This window comes from Protomyctophum bolini, assembly GCF_963924005.1.
Source record: "Protomyctophum bolini genome assembly, chromosome: 1".
Taxonomy (NCBI): domain Eukaryota; kingdom Metazoa; phylum Chordata; class Actinopteri; order Myctophiformes; family Myctophidae; genus Protomyctophum; species Protomyctophum bolini.
Genome location: NC_137862.1, coordinates 53,025,458 through 53,041,317, shown reverse-complemented (window position 1 = coordinate 53,041,317; position 15,860 = coordinate 53,025,458). Strand labels below are relative to the sequence as shown.

At 42.2% G+C, this 15,860-nt stretch overlaps 1 protein-coding gene across 1 annotated transcript in view; it reads right to left on the bottom strand.

The window, feature by feature from the left end:
* LOC308320840 (leucine zipper protein 2-like) overlaps window positions 1-15,860 on the bottom strand; it is a gene marked incomplete at its 3' end in the record, with an annotated part of 206,596 nt that overhangs the window by 28,815 nt on the left and 161,921 nt on the right. Inside the window, exons 6-7 of the mRNA XM_080771530.1 lie at window positions 10,695-10,757; window positions 1,937-1,999 (exon numbers count right to left, since the gene is read on the bottom strand). Of these exons, the coding sequence (XP_080627656.1) occupies window positions 1,937-1,999; window positions 10,695-10,757 (126 nt within the window). The remainder of the gene's footprint in view (window positions 1-1,936; window positions 2,000-10,694; window positions 10,758-15,860) is intronic.

Here is a 15,860-nt window from a genome sequence, read left to right as displayed (position 1 = left end):
CCAAACAATTGAATAATCACAATTATTTCCATGACTATAGCTAACGCTCAACTAAAATGACATGGCGGTGACTGTAGCCATATTTATGTGTACATTCGAGAAGTGTTCCAGTTGGTGTCTGAACTCTGAATGACTCCTGCAAGGCTGACTGGATCGTCATCATATCTTAAGCCATTCTGACCTGAGATCAGATTCTAAAAAGGTCTTCTACATCCTGACAGTTTTCCATTCTGACCTGAGATCCGATTCTAAAAATGTCTTCTATGTCAGTCGCTCTTCGATTTTTCAAAAAAAAAGCAGACCTACAAGCTCGTAGCGCGCCACTCGGTGGCACGCTATGAGCTTGTAGATCTGCTATTTTTCAATAGCTAAAGCATAACGTAATGCTAACACCAAAATGGGTTCCCGCGCAAAATGGGTTAAATGACTCTATAACTGCTCTCTTTCTCCTCCACTGGTCATTTCGACGCTGCCTTTTTGGGCAACAGAGCGTATGTTCCTTTTTCGGAGGCACTGACCTTTAAGATGGGAGAGAAAACCGCCGGTCATCTGCAACACATGACTGGCCGCTTCCCCTTCGCTCATTTTGACAGGAAAACGATCACGCTTGAGCGGCTATTTTTTTCGGTCATTTGATCCATGATTGGCGTTTTTATTGCTGTTGTCTTTTATATTGATGACAATCCACTTTTTCTATTCTATATTTATGAATTAAACAGTTACAGTTACACATTAACCCCCAGCGTCTCTCTTTTGGGCAAATCACCCCAAATACCTGATCTACAAGCTTGTAGATCTTTTTTTTCTTTTCTTTTACCAATAAAAGCCTGGATTTAGTGATGAAGGATTTACAGCCTGTGACACCAGAAGTCAATGCATCAATCATCCACAGACCATAAATAGAATAATAAATGAATACACTGGAACAATATATTCTGCCACCGCACAGCATAAAAACGCCAGGTGAGGAATGAGGCATTTTGTATTCATTTCTGTCACCTTTTGACAGAGCTTTACATATATGATGGGTCTGAGGGATCAAATGGTACATCTATTATATGTACAATTTATATAGCAGAATTGTAGCGATTTATGGCAGAAATGTCAACTGACAACGTCAACGTCAGCAATGCAGACAAGAGCGGGGAAGGTCAAGCTCTGAACTTGTAAATGCTACTGATTATAATACCAGAGTTGAGATACAATTAAGAGCACATTGTGTTGTGAACTTGTGATTGGTGAAGTATGCATTTCATCATCTGATCTGATATTTCACACAATTGGAATTGAATATCCCATTAAGTGCCAATCAGTGCCAATGCAGGGCCCTTATTTAAATGTCTTTTTAAGGCACATGAAATCCTAGGTGGATTTGTTTTTAATAGCTTTCCAGCTCAGGTTAAAAGCTGCAGCAGATTAAAAACATGGCAGTCTAGTATACCGGTAAGCAATGCAGCTGCAACTAATGGGTGTGTTAGGTTTATGTGTGCCCAAAGCCACATAGGTGTGCCAATGTGCAAGCATAGACAGTATACTATTACTGACACACACACACTCATTATTAATTTGATGAACTGCAGCTGCGTTGCCTATACTAGCCTACCAGGTTTTTAACCTGAAATCAAATTACACAATGTTTTTCACACTTTGAGTATATCCTGTGTTCAAAGAAAAGTCTAGTAATTATAGTCTTTAAAGGTGTACCTTTGCAGACGTAATTAAAAGGCTTTTTTGCTAACTTTTTTTTACTGAAGCTTATACTGTAGCTCAGAAACGGAGGCGTGTTTTGGCTTAATCAATCACAGTTTCAGCCTTGTGTGTCTCGTCCTACGGAGCGGCACTGATTGGGATCATTGTGTCCAGGTGGTTCTGGTACCAGTTTAGCTCCAGTCTGGAACAGTTACAAAGACCACCCACCTTCAGTCTGTGAGCTTACCTTAAAAATTAAATCCTTTTTCCCATAGCGCAGTTCTTTCAGTTGAGCCTGGATTTTTTTGGACTGCAGGAGGAAGATAAGAAAAAGGAAAAAAAGTATTAGCTTATTTAAATAGTGAAATTGGTTTTTAGATGCACGTAGCAGGGTTTTTCTACCAGCCAATGCGGAAGATAGGCCATATATGGGGAGAGTTCCAAGCTGTGTCTTATATAGTAAAGGGCCGACGAAGGAAAAGAAAATATCAAATTGTCCCCTTCACTGAACTGCGAAGCCCACACAATGATGCTGCTACGCACGCACTGGTTTCTTTCCCACTGTCTAGAGCGGAATGTTCACTCTAGACAGTGGGAAAGAATATATATATATATATCCGTTGAATCGTTGATTAGTCATCTTCACAACGAGGCATAGATTGTAAGGATTGGGTGTTTTTTGGGCCTCCAAAAAAATGTGCCAAAATGGCAAAATGGTTGGTATTCAACCCTTGCTTGGAGTTGCTTAGTGGATTGGATGATTGCACTCTCACACAGTAATAAGGAAAAAAAACAACACACATATTGGTCATTTTTACACTCGGTAGCGGGTGGAAGATCCAAAAGCACATCAAAATGCCATGTATTGCTGATACTTTTATATCATTTTGATGAGAAGACATGCGGCCAAAGCATTTCTGGGGGTCCGCAGAAAAAGCCATAAAGGTTGAGAGCCCCTGCAGTACACCATAAAACACCCCAACACCCCCCCCCCCCCCCCCCATACACGCACACACCTCATCCCAACACACCAACTCAACTCAAACCTGTGCACGCAAGAACAAATGCAAACATGCGCATACGTTTGTATTATTATACTTTGTTGATAATTTCATGAAGGCAAACGTGCGTATACGTTATTATTACGTTTGTATTATTATACTTTGTTTATAATTTTATGAAAGCCACAGCAGCATAAGGGAGTCATGCAGTAAGAAGGGAGTCGTCATCATCATCATTTTTGTTATTGTTATTGTTGTTAAGTGTTTTTAAGAAGGGAGTATAGGGAGTCAGTAATAAGGACACATACAGTAAGACAGTATGGAGTGAAGCATTATTATTCATAGTCTGGCTTTTCGGTGGTGAGGTGCCCACCGAACTACAACATGACGTCACTGAGCCGCGGTGAAGAGCAAACCACCGCCACCACCGCTCCAGCCCTTCTCTCTGTTTTTACTCGCCACCGCTCAACATTATTTCAGCTCCGAGCGGTGGTCACCTCACCACCGGAAATCCAGACTATATGAATGAGCCTTTAGTAATAAGAAAACATAAGGCAATATAGGGAGTCAATAATATGGGAGAAAAATAAACCGATGAAGGCACCGCTTATTTCACTTATTATTTTTCCGCTTATTTGGGTGTAAGTTTATTGTACTGTAACTGTAACAAAGTAATACGAATCTATATATGAGGAGTCACACCACAGCAAGTTAACAACTTTGTGTTTATAAGCACTTTCTTCCATTTTATGATATCCTAGATATCTTGTTACTCACTTTGCCTCGAGTATTTTATTTCCCAATAAGACGGCCATCGACTATTCACTCGCTCCATGTAAAGTGAATTCACAAAATGTAATCCTGGGGCACTTCATAAAACTCTGCAAGGTTAAATAAATGTTTATGTAGCTTTAAACCTCGCAGTTAGACACACACCATATATTTGAGGTCATTAAGTGTGTTAATTAATTTGTGTCAACAAAGCTTTACCGCGATTCCGTGTACGGCTTCTGAATCATTCGCTGGTGGTCTTGAACATATTATGTTCAAGACCACCAAGACCCCCTTTCTTCAACTATCTCTCTCTGTCTCTCTCTCTCTCTCTCTCTCTCTCTCTCTCTCTCTCTCTCTCTCTCTCTCTCCAGCTGGTCAGGGAAGATGGCCGCCCACCTAGAACTCACGAGGGAATGTTGGGTCTCTGTAGACTAGAGACCAGTGTTGTTTTTGTCGACTAATACTATGACGAAAAGTGTTAGTCGACTACCTTTTTTCGCAGACGAAAATTAAACAGAAACTAAATGAAAACTCAGCTATGGTGACTAAAACTAAGTATACTAAATATACTGACAATTTCGTCAAGAAATAAAAACTAGACTAAAATGTTAGGAAGGGACTAGTGGACAAGAGATCCACTATAAGTCATTTTACACTAGGTTGCATGCTGAAAATAGCCGATCTACAAGCTCACAACGCGTCGCGTCGACACGTTGTGGGCTTGTAGATCGGCTATTTTCAGCGAGTGTAAAAACAGTCATCACGATGGCATCAAGGCCCACCAAAACACATTTTAGTCGACTAAATCAACTGTAGATTTAGTCGACTAAAATCTTATAACATTTAGTCAACTACAACTAGACTAAACACTAGAACATTCCAGGTGACTAAAATGTGACTAAAACTAAATGAAAGCTTTTCAAGAGACTATATGACTAAAACTACCAGTAAGACGCGGGAAGCGAACGCAGCTCGTACATATTTGGGTTTTGGACGTATAGCTGCTTTGGGGACTCCTTATATGGTTATGGCTGAGTCATGGTGACACAAATGACTCAGCTCCATATATGGGCACAAAAGCGGGACAGACAGACAGACAGACACACACAGACAGACAGACAGACATGATCTGCTAGGTCTCATAGGTTCTCAAAAATCAAAATGTGCAGACAAAACACTGCTAGAGACTAGAGATAATTTGTTGTGATTTGGCACTATATGGAGGGTATGTGCATGATCAAATCAGAATCAGAAGCCTTTATTATTGCCATACTGTACATGTAAAACATGTTAGGAATTTGTTTCGGTGAACAGCAGAGTACAGTTACAAATTATGCAGTTAACCACAGCTGCCATGGACGGCACTGTAAAGTGAGTCTGTCATTTAACGTCGTTTAATGCAATCAGACTTTTCTGTTCGGATGTATGGGCTGTCAAGGCTATAACGTATATAGTATAGCATATAACTTCCGGGTGTGACGATGTTGTGTGCATATATACCCGCTATACATAAATATAGACTGGTATTATTCTTATTTTCCATTTCTTAACTGCACTGAAACTATATTTTGTCTTTAAATGTATGTGTTTTTATAATGTTTTTCTTTTGCACAAGTTTTTTTTTTTTAAGACTGCCTGTTCCTTATTAGCTTAGTTTGAAGGTATAGGTATTGTCTGTATGGTAAACAGTTTTGCATGATTGATGAGGGTGAAACTATACAGTACATAATTTTAATTATAATGATATACAGTAATAAGTAATGAAGTACGTTAAATATTCACATTATCTTATAGATGATCGAAAAGGCATAGGCTGAAGCTCAAACCTTATTGATGCCTATATCCTTTGATTGGCTCCTATACTGCTTTGATCATATATACTGTACACAGCCACACAGAGGCAGCTATACTGTACACTTGTACAGCCTCAACCTGGTCAATTATTAAAACGTTATAATGTTGTGTTTGCACAGCCAACTTTGCAGTGGAATTCTCCTTTATGTCATGCCAACCTTTTAAAACACTGCTTTTTTTTTCCAGCGTTGGGTCTGATGGGGCTCACGAGGGGTCCAAGGGGAGCCTTTAACCCATTCTGACCTGAGATCAGATTCATACAAGGTTTCCACTGGACACACACTGGTCTGATTAACCCATTCTGACCTGAGATCAGATTCTAAAAATGTCAGTCGTTCTTCGATTTTTCAAAAATAGCAGACATACAAGCTCGTAGCGCGCCACTCGGTGGCGCGCTATGAGCTTGTAGATCTGCTATTTTTCAATAGCTAAAGCATAACATGATGCTAGCACCAAAATGGGTTCCCGTTCAGACTGTTTCCCAAACAGTGGCCCGGGAGCCATTAGTGGATCACGGGGCCAATTTCTATGGGTCACGACTATCGAGTAAGAAATAACAGATGTGAGCTTGTATATCTGCTATTTTTTTGAATAGCCCAAAACGACACAGATGCATTCCCTGGTTATACAAAGCTGTAATGGTGTGTATACACACTTTGAGTGTATACTGTATATACACACTCAAAGTTAAATAAATACTGCAGGAGTTTTTAGGGTGTATAGATTGGGATCCCAGAGATGAAGAAAAGGAAATATAATGTATATATATATGGGGTCGATATGTGGACTTATAATCCTTGAAATGGAAAGAGTTTGAGCATCACGCACTTCTGGGCTGCACACCAGAAGTGATGAGGTGCGCGCTAAAGGCCTGAGGCGATGAAACAATGAAAAAGAAGAAAAATAAAAGCCTGCGATGCTGGAGATTTATTTAACCCATTTCGACCTGCCACCGGATTCTATATGAATGTCTTCTAAATCCTGACAGTTTTCTGGAAAAGCTACGTTTCTATGTCAGTGGTTCTCGAACATTTTCATGTCAAGTATGTATAAGATCATGTATAAGATCATGCTTGAAACACCAAAAAGGGGTTCCCGCCAGAGATGGGTTAACAGAAACCAACGTTTCGGAGCCGTAAGGTCTTCTTCAGGGAATGATGTGGACGTGGATGATCACCAGACCTTAAGGTGTATTTCATTCCAAGGACAAGTAAAACTGTTCCCTGGGTTTTACAGTGGCTGAACACAGAACACCCCACACTGAGAACCATTACAGAACGCACTGACAGGTGCACTTAAAGGATCGTCGATGTGCTTTCAACTGAGGTGAGAGATATTGCACCACATACACAAATCTATTTCTAATACAATGCCATTATGCTATTGAAACATCCCAATAAACACCGGGACAATAGTTGTCCCGATGTGTTTATTTTATTTATTTTTTATGTTGTTTTTTTTTGGCTTTCGCCTTTATTTTATTATATTTTATGGAGGGACAGACAGTAGGCTGACAGGAAATGGGGGAGAGAGATGCAGTAAAGATGACATGCAGTATAAAGGCCGTCGGGATCGGGAGTCGAACCCGCGGCCACACTGCCAGACTGGTATTACCAGCCAAGGTGCCTGGACCGCTGAGCCACGGCCCAGGCGGCCTGTCCCGGTGTTTTTTAGTGAAGGCATAATACCTCCAGCTTCCCTGCGTTGGCTGATCTAAGCGTGCGGGAGGGCTTGTATAGGGTTTCGATAGGGATGTATCCACACTTTTCCTGGGCTGTGTGTGCTCCAGTTCCTGTCGATTTGATCCAATGAAAGCCAACGAAACTGGTCAGATGACCAATGATATCCAATGAAATCAACAGGAACCTGAGCACACACAGCCCAGGAAAAGTGTGGATAGGGATGCATGTTGCCCAGTACGAATGGTACCTATGTCTGTGAGGCAACTATAAAGGCTAATTTAAGCTTAATTAACGTCCCTTTTCCCTCCTCATAATACATTATGATTAACAACTCATTATTTTATTTGGTTTTATTATTAAATTCATAATTTGCATTGTATTATAGCAGCCTGATATGACATAAAGCAATGATGGTTGTCACTGTCTGCATGAGCACGTACTGGATGATCACGCCAGCCTGGGAAATAATGAAGTGTCATTGGTATACAAAACAATGCATTAGGTATATTGTGATACGTTGCTTTGCTTTGGATTGCATCCGAAACAAATGTCATCATTATAGATTATCATTATCATTTATTCTCTGTTATACATTGAACTATTTGTTTTCCCACTATCAGTACCCTAATATTAGATATGATAAGAAAGTATGTAGCCTATAGCTCAGAGGGGCTTATCATAATTATGAGCAAAACAGAGTGTGAATGCGAGAGTGGATCGAGCGGGAGTGCTATATACGGTATGCTACATTTTAGATTATGGCGTTGGCTTGGCTATCCAAAAATAGCGGATATACTAGCTAGCAGCGTGTGATTTCGTGCCAAACTGCATCCTTGTACACTTGCTGAAATAATAATAACTTGTTTTTTGAAGATATTTGAGTTAAACCATAACACTGTCTGATACAGTATACACTACTAAATAACCAGTAAGACGCCCTGAGGGCGCATGCATGCATGCGTGGCGTTAGACTGCTGGGCGAGCGCTGTCTCATTGTCATGGGAGGGGCCAGAGACAGTTGAGTGTACACAGGGCTTGGTCGGAACAAGTCTGCTCCATATATGGAGATCTAACGGTGGCAGCGGGGGCAGGGTCTTGAGTGTACACTAGGGTTTGATGAGGGCCCCAGGTACAGTAGTGCCGGGACTTAGTTTTCGGGCCTGTTGAGAACTCTCTAGTGTTCGCCGGCTCCAGCTGCTGGGCTGCTAATAACTTTGGGGCGGGCCCGTCTAGAGTTTGAATGGACAGGTATCAGTCAGAAGGGAGACATCGAAGGGGAAGGGCGGGTTGGGCTAGGATCAACATAATTGGAACGTCAGAACAGGTCAGCTGCATATAATGGAGATCTAAGGGTTTGAGGTTTGAGGTCAGATGTAGAGTTGCTGGCCGCGGCTCCATATATGCAGATCTAGGTGATGATCCAGTCTTCTCCACGTATGGTGGTTATCCAGGGTTTGATGAGGTCAGTGTCATGATCGTATAAGGAGACGGCCATATATGGAGCATGTCACGAGGCGTGATGGACTGACGGCCATATATGGTGGCGTGATGTGTCACGAGGTGTGGACTTACAACCATATATGGAGGCGTGACTGACGGGGCGACAGGTTTTCAGGTAGTAATCTGCGACCTACAGTCGCAATAACTACTTTAAGTACTGGGGTTGAGATTGTCCCCCACTAGCTCCCAGCTCCCTGACTTAAACAATACACTTAATACAGTAATACCTGGTAAAAAATAAAAAATAAAAATACAGTAATACCTCCTTTACTTGTACATTTTTTGGTAAAAGCGGTCAAACTTTATTCTTCTCCTGCCTTGATCTCCTCCTCTTGGGAAAATGACATGATGGCATGATGATGGGAACTGTGCTAATTTTGAAAAGTCGTGAACATGTGGCGCAAATCTTTGGATATTCTTTCAGTGCGAACGTTTTTAACTCAAATCTTTGCTTCTGGGGGTGGGGGGTCCCTGGAACAACATATTTTCAGATGGGGGGTCCGCAGCCAAATACAGATAATTCTGGGGGTCCTTACCATGAAAAAGGTTGAGCACCGCTGACATAGAAACATGAGGTATTTCAGAAATTTCAGGATTTAGGTATATTTTTTAATTTTATAGACGTCAGGCCTAAATGGGTCATACTGCATGTCCTGCACATTGTCCTGGATGGGGGGGACGAGGTATAGGTTCGGGGGTGTCTGTGCTACGAAGATAGCACACCAAACTCCTTTTGGTTTTATGTTCTGCTTTAGCTATTGAAAAATAGCAGACCTACAAGCTCATAGCGCGCCACCGAGTGGCGCGCTACGAGCTTGTAGGTCTGCTATTTTTGAAAAATCGAAGAACCACTGACATAGAAACATAGCTTTTTCAGAAAACTGTCAGGATGTAAGAAGACGTTTTTAGAATCTGATCTCAGGTCAAAATGGGGTATAATTATACTGTCACGCAGCTGAGCTTACATCAAGGTACTGCACTTGACAGTCATAAAGAGGCTTGTTCACGGCACCATGGCCTACAGAATAATTTGGGTGCTGTCAAACGGTATATAGTGTTCAATGAATATGTCTTCTTATCGTCACAGTTAGGCAGAAACCAAATTAATGTCCCACTTCTTCATAATATGAGACAGCGTTGTAGCGAAAGTAGCCGACCAGGGTAACGGTTTGTGGACATTGAACCAATGTGTAAAATAATTAACGAGTTTGTGACTAAATAATCCCTACATTGGATTATATTGGCTTATTATTATTATTATATATATTTTTTCCTACATTGGGAGGTGAAGCGGCGAACAGTCGACACCAGCGTCCTCACTTCCCACATTCACACCGACCGACTCATTGGAGGCAGTGTAGGGTTCAGCGTCTTGCCCAAGGACACTTCGACATGTGGACAGGAGGAGCCTGGATTCGAACCGCCGACCCATGGATGACCCATGGACGACCTGCTCTACCTCCTGAGCCACTGCCGAAATGGTAAGCCATCGTCATTTGCCTATATATTCCTGGGGCAATTAACATAATTCTTGTTATATCAATATTTTTTTTCTACGTTTTTTATTTATTTGTGGACGTGCTGCAGGACTTACTGTGATGAATCATGCCTGATTCACACACACACACACACACACACACACACACACGCACACACACACACACACACACACACACACACACACACACACACACACACACATGCTACATCAACCATGTGAATATGGTTGAAAGAATTATACGTTCCCCAAAATAGTTGATGAATGCTGAAGTAGCCGTTTCAAAAGGAATCTTTAAACCTGCTCCAGGAAACCAGACATCTAATGCTCAGCCAAAAGGGGGTGGTTATAGGCTTCAGGCAGGGCTACTCTGGAACACATGCACTGCAGTGTTGTTTTTCGCAGCAAATTTCGTTTAGTTTAGTCTTTGGGAATTAAACTTAATTTAGTTTTAGTCATATTCTAGTCACCTGGAATGGTTTAGTGTTAGTCTATAGTTGACTAAATCTGAAAATAGCAGTTCTACAAGCTCACGACGCGTCGCAGCGCGTGGTGTTGTGTGAGATTGTAGTTCTGCTTTCCGTTTCGTTTTCGTCTGTGAGAAAAGGTAGTCGACGGACATTCTTCGACAAAAACAACATAACACTGATGAACAACAGTGATGAAACATTATGTCCAGTGTGGGTTACTTCTTACCTCTTCTGCGTACGCGTCACAAAGCTTGTTACCCGACATGAGCTTGTTTTTCAGACTCTTGTTCTGGAAGAAGAAAGGAAAGGAAAAGGAATTGGTGATGTCATTGGAGTCTGCATGAACACATGAATGACACACGCATGCACGCACAAACGACAGACAGACAGACACACACCCCCACGGACACACACACACACACACACACACACACACACACACACACACACACACACACACACACAGACAGAGGGAGAGTTAATGAGCTAGAATTAGATTATTCTGTGTTTCAGGAGGTCAATTTGGCTGAGGATAAATTCCAGACACTCTCCTCTCACCTCTAAAGAAGAGTGTCTGTGAGGAGATTGATGAGTAGCAATGAAATGACAGCTGTCATAAAAAGTGACATAGGGTGACGTGGCCCCCAGAACATGCAGGCCAGAGTGACGATGATATCCACTAGAGAGCTCATGTATGTCGAACGCTACTTCATCATTGCTGTCGGGCATGAAACGTGTAACTCCATTCATACATAAATGCTCTGCTTTGGTCGTAGCCTACAGGCTTTATTGTCGCAGCCTGTGTGTAGTACCTCGAAATGTATTTGGAAGTCAACCGAAATCTCGGACGAATTTGGACTCTATAATTGTATATTGCCTTTTGGACAATACTAATTGGTAGACATCTTGGATTGATTACATTTCCACAACTAGGACATTTCAAATGGCCACTTGCGGCAGCGGGTAGTGAATCTTACTCAGGGTTTGAAATTAGTCCATAATTGTCTGAATAATAATAATAATTAGTCCATAAATGTACTGCAGGTTAGTGGCACAGCAATCTTGATGGTAATGTCTAAATCCACCTGTGCCAAATCAACTGCCTAATTAACACCTTCTAAATGAAAGCATTTCAACTGAAACTGAAATGATAAACATATATACATCAGACCCACACAGGGAAAACGTGCGTGGCACCGGCACCTGAAAGCCAGCTCTGACAGTTGGACGGGGGCATGTTCACTTGAACACACGCGCTGTTGCGACATCACACTGTCTGCACCCCTCCTCTACCACCTCCTTCGCCGTGCCGTACATATGGGCTATACATGCACGCTGAAAGCCTGCCATGGACACTGACAACGACAGGTTACAGCCCTGCGCGCACACCCAGCGTGGCTGCGTGACACACTGAACAGCTCCATCACAACGAAATGCTTATCTGTCGGGGACTCGGGGTGGCCAAATGGAGACGTTTTCTTAACTGCCTACCGTTAGCACGCAACAACAACAGGGTTTAACTCCACCCGGACGGGGCATTGCCTTGGCAACAGTTACGATACTGTGCACTTTTATATCTGTTGGATCATAACATATGAATACTATAAAAAAAACACACAGACAGATGCAATGACCAACGCTGGCTCAATAGCTCACGAACGACACATTCCTAAATCACCCAAAACATCTCATTCTTAACCTGATTACAAACTACCTAACAAACTACAACTTGCTTTGCAGCCCAAAAAGCCAACCTCCGCGTTCACCGTGTAATAGCTCATATCAGACGGTGAGCGGTTAGGGACTGTCTACAAAGTGCAACACCGAACATGAACATATTCAATAACTTCCATTTATAGGCAGAATATCACCACCAAATTTACATCACACATCAATGGTGTACTTATGATTGTAATGTAGCATTTTCTTGCAAAAGAAACTAGCCTACTTTTGTGCCCAACCCAACTTCCCAAGACCATCTGTAAACAATCCCCCCCCCCCCCCCCTATCAGTAATTTGATCTATTACATCACATTACCCACACTGAACATCATTTGCTGTTCATATATTCAGAATGGGTGAGGACTAGTCAAATTCATTCTACAAAACAAAACAACAGATGGATGAACAATAGGTATAACAAGCCTGTTGCACAAACACAGGCCGTTTCACAAGCTCACATAATTATGAGCTTGTAGAACAAGAAAAACGTAAATGTTTTATACATTTTGAACCATTGAAAAGTATCAAACATTGGAACAAATGCAGGTTATTATTATTTTTCCATTACATGAAAAGTATAACAGTTTCCACCCCGACAGAGATAATATGTCACAGCAGCACATTATGCGGAATGAGTTGAGGAACACATGTCTCACAAAGTGTGATTCTCCATCAAAGCGTGCTCGTGCATTTGATTTGATTTGATTTGACAGAGAGACTGCCATCGCGCAAATTACAGCTTTTCACCGGAGGAGAAAAACTTTTTTTGTCAAAACAGGCAGACTGCGACTCTTCACATACTATAGAGCATGTCTGAAATAAGTGTCAGAGCTCAAATCGACATGTAAATATGAAATAAATGCCCAAACATGTTAACCTGACGCTGCCAGATCCAAGAAGCTTGCTACACAAGTTTGTTTCACAGCTTATTGGGATCTGGGATCTCGGGAGGCAATTCGATGACGGGGCTGTTTATTTTTTTCAAGATACTTGGTAGATGATTGGATGGGACCGTCTGTCTATCACCGTGTGGGCGTGCAAACACAACCAATCATATTGACGTGTCTATATAGCTACACTTCCGGTTTCGCACATATCCCGCCCTTAGCTCACGCTGATTGGTTCGGTACGGAACGGATTGGTGTTAGCTCAACTCCCTGAGAGATCCCAGATGGTTGCGGTGTTGGGGAACATGGTTACCCAATACCGCCCCCAGCTGGCAAAGTCAGGTTACAAACATGTAGCTATAGGTGTAATGTTTAGAGACCACAGAAGTGAACCTTTCAAGCCCGTTTTCTCAACTCGCCGTGTTCTGCAAGACATTAGTCTATAAGCCAAATCTCCAAAACTGGTGGGTCAAACTGAACAACCAATGTCAAATTTGAAGCTATGATTCCCTGCTTTCATATGACGTGAAAAAAATGAAAATGAAAATAAATCCAATGGCAGTCCCTCAGTCAAATTTAGTCACATTATGTAAACACTGTGTGTAGTCACGGCAGTGTGAACGGCTTGTAATTTCAAGGACCCCCAGTTTGCGCCAGCATTATAGGCAACAACAGACCCCTGTATGAGATCCAGCAGAACGAGAGTCTTGTCTCTCACTGATGTGGGTTCATTTGTGAAACAATGAAAGCCTCCTGATTATGCATTCATGAAACAAATGGAATTGTTTTGTCATCGTAATAAGATCTGGAGTGATTACTGCATAATGAATGCAAAGCTTGTTTCATGGTCCCGCGCAGAACCTACACTGTACAGACACACGCATACATGGCTGGATGGATGCGTACTGTATCTACAGTATGCATGTATGTACATAAGAACACTTGTATGTATTTACATACATACATGTATGCCTTATAAAGCCAAAGTGCAGTAAAACAAAAAGAAAAAAAAGGAAAGGGTTTAAAAGTTTGGTCAGCCAAATGAGATACAGTGATATACAAGTGATATTACACTATTGTATAATATCTGTTGTTAAGGTCATTGTTTTTCTCCCCCAAAGTCACGAAGGCTGATTTGACCTTTGGGGTACACACATAAGTCGATGTGTCTATAAAACATAGTTACTGCACTTTGAGTTTGTAGGGCAATAATTGTATACGTGTGCAGTGTGTACACATACCCTCCATGTCTGTATGGAATATGGATACACTGCTGGATACATTTAAGGGATGCTTTAATGTGCAGCGTGCATGTACTGTATACTACAGTATGATGATAATTCTAGAACGCCTCTGTGGTTCTGTTTCTTTTTTTTTTTTTTTTTATCCCACGATTTTGCAACCCATTTTTTTCACCCAGTGTCAATTATCTAATGGGGGGGAGGGGTGCAGCGGATGACCTCATGCTTCCTTCTATCCAAGCTGACAGGGGGGAGTTTCCCCGGTTGGACGTAGCGCGTGGAAGGAACACGTTATTCCAACCAGTTCCTTTCCCCTCCATCAGGCGCCCCGGCTGGCCAGGGGGAGGCAGTTTAGTGACCAGGATTACTGCATGTTTTTGTGAGGGTACCTACCCTAGGGGACACGGGGAGAACATGCAAACTCCACACAATTCTGTTATTTGTGTAATGTGTATAGGCTATATAGCCTACAAGTATGTATTTATTATAAAGAGGGCTTGCGCTATCAGCGATTCACTTAATTTTGACAGGAGGAAGACGGAGGAGTGGAGGCGGGGGGGCTTGGATTACTGACTGCGCGCAGCCATGAGCAGAAGAGAAGTGAACGGTGGGGTGGCCGTTTATACCGCTGGCTGGCCTAGCTGGTTTGCGGCGCACCAAATGAGCTTCAGTTCATATGCTAAATGTTTTATAAATCAATCGGATTATATCACACTTTAGCTGATTCAGCTATCGTGTGACTGCAACATGACGAAAACAGTTGCACTGAGCAGGCAGGAGCTGCTAAAGCAGTGGGAAAACTGCCACAACAATCGCTATAAAAAAACAAACATTATCATATTTGCAGCGAAAGCATTATAGTTTCTGTTTGTGTTACAATTCAAAAGGTCACCTAAGCGTACTGTCAACGCCACTGCATGAGGAACTAGTAGTTGTTTGAGCTATATAATCCTTCATCGCAAACCCCCATACTGTGTGGAAAGAACTGAGATCTGTTTGAGCTTTGAGTTTGTAAAGACGCTGGCTCCTCAGAGAGGAGAAAGGAAACCTCATTACTGCTGATGTTTTCGGTGAAGTCGTTCCTTCCATGTTGATTAATTGTTCCTGAAGCTCCATCTCCGGAAAATACAAAAAACTGAACTTGAAAAGCTGGAAAAGTTCTATTCATTCAGATGTAAATGATAGGCCTACCGGTGAGATGAAATGGTCCCTAAATATGTATTGCCGATGGCTATACGGTATTGTCCGTAGAATATTTTCTATCTCGTCTGATATCAATGCAAATGCGCTAGAACCTTGAGAACCCCTGGTCTAGATCACCGTTTCCCAAACAGTGGTGTTTGGTCCGACTAGTCATTGGTCCGAAACACAACAACCCACCTCAAACCCTAACCTAACCATAACCGCAAAGCACGGGAGCAGGCGCTAGTCCGAGGTGCGGACCGATGCTCCGTCGGACCATAGCATGCCTCCCGCCTGGGGGTGTGTTGGTCTTAAACTGAGGTACGTGCACTGGTGCGATCGTGGCACAATTCATGATAT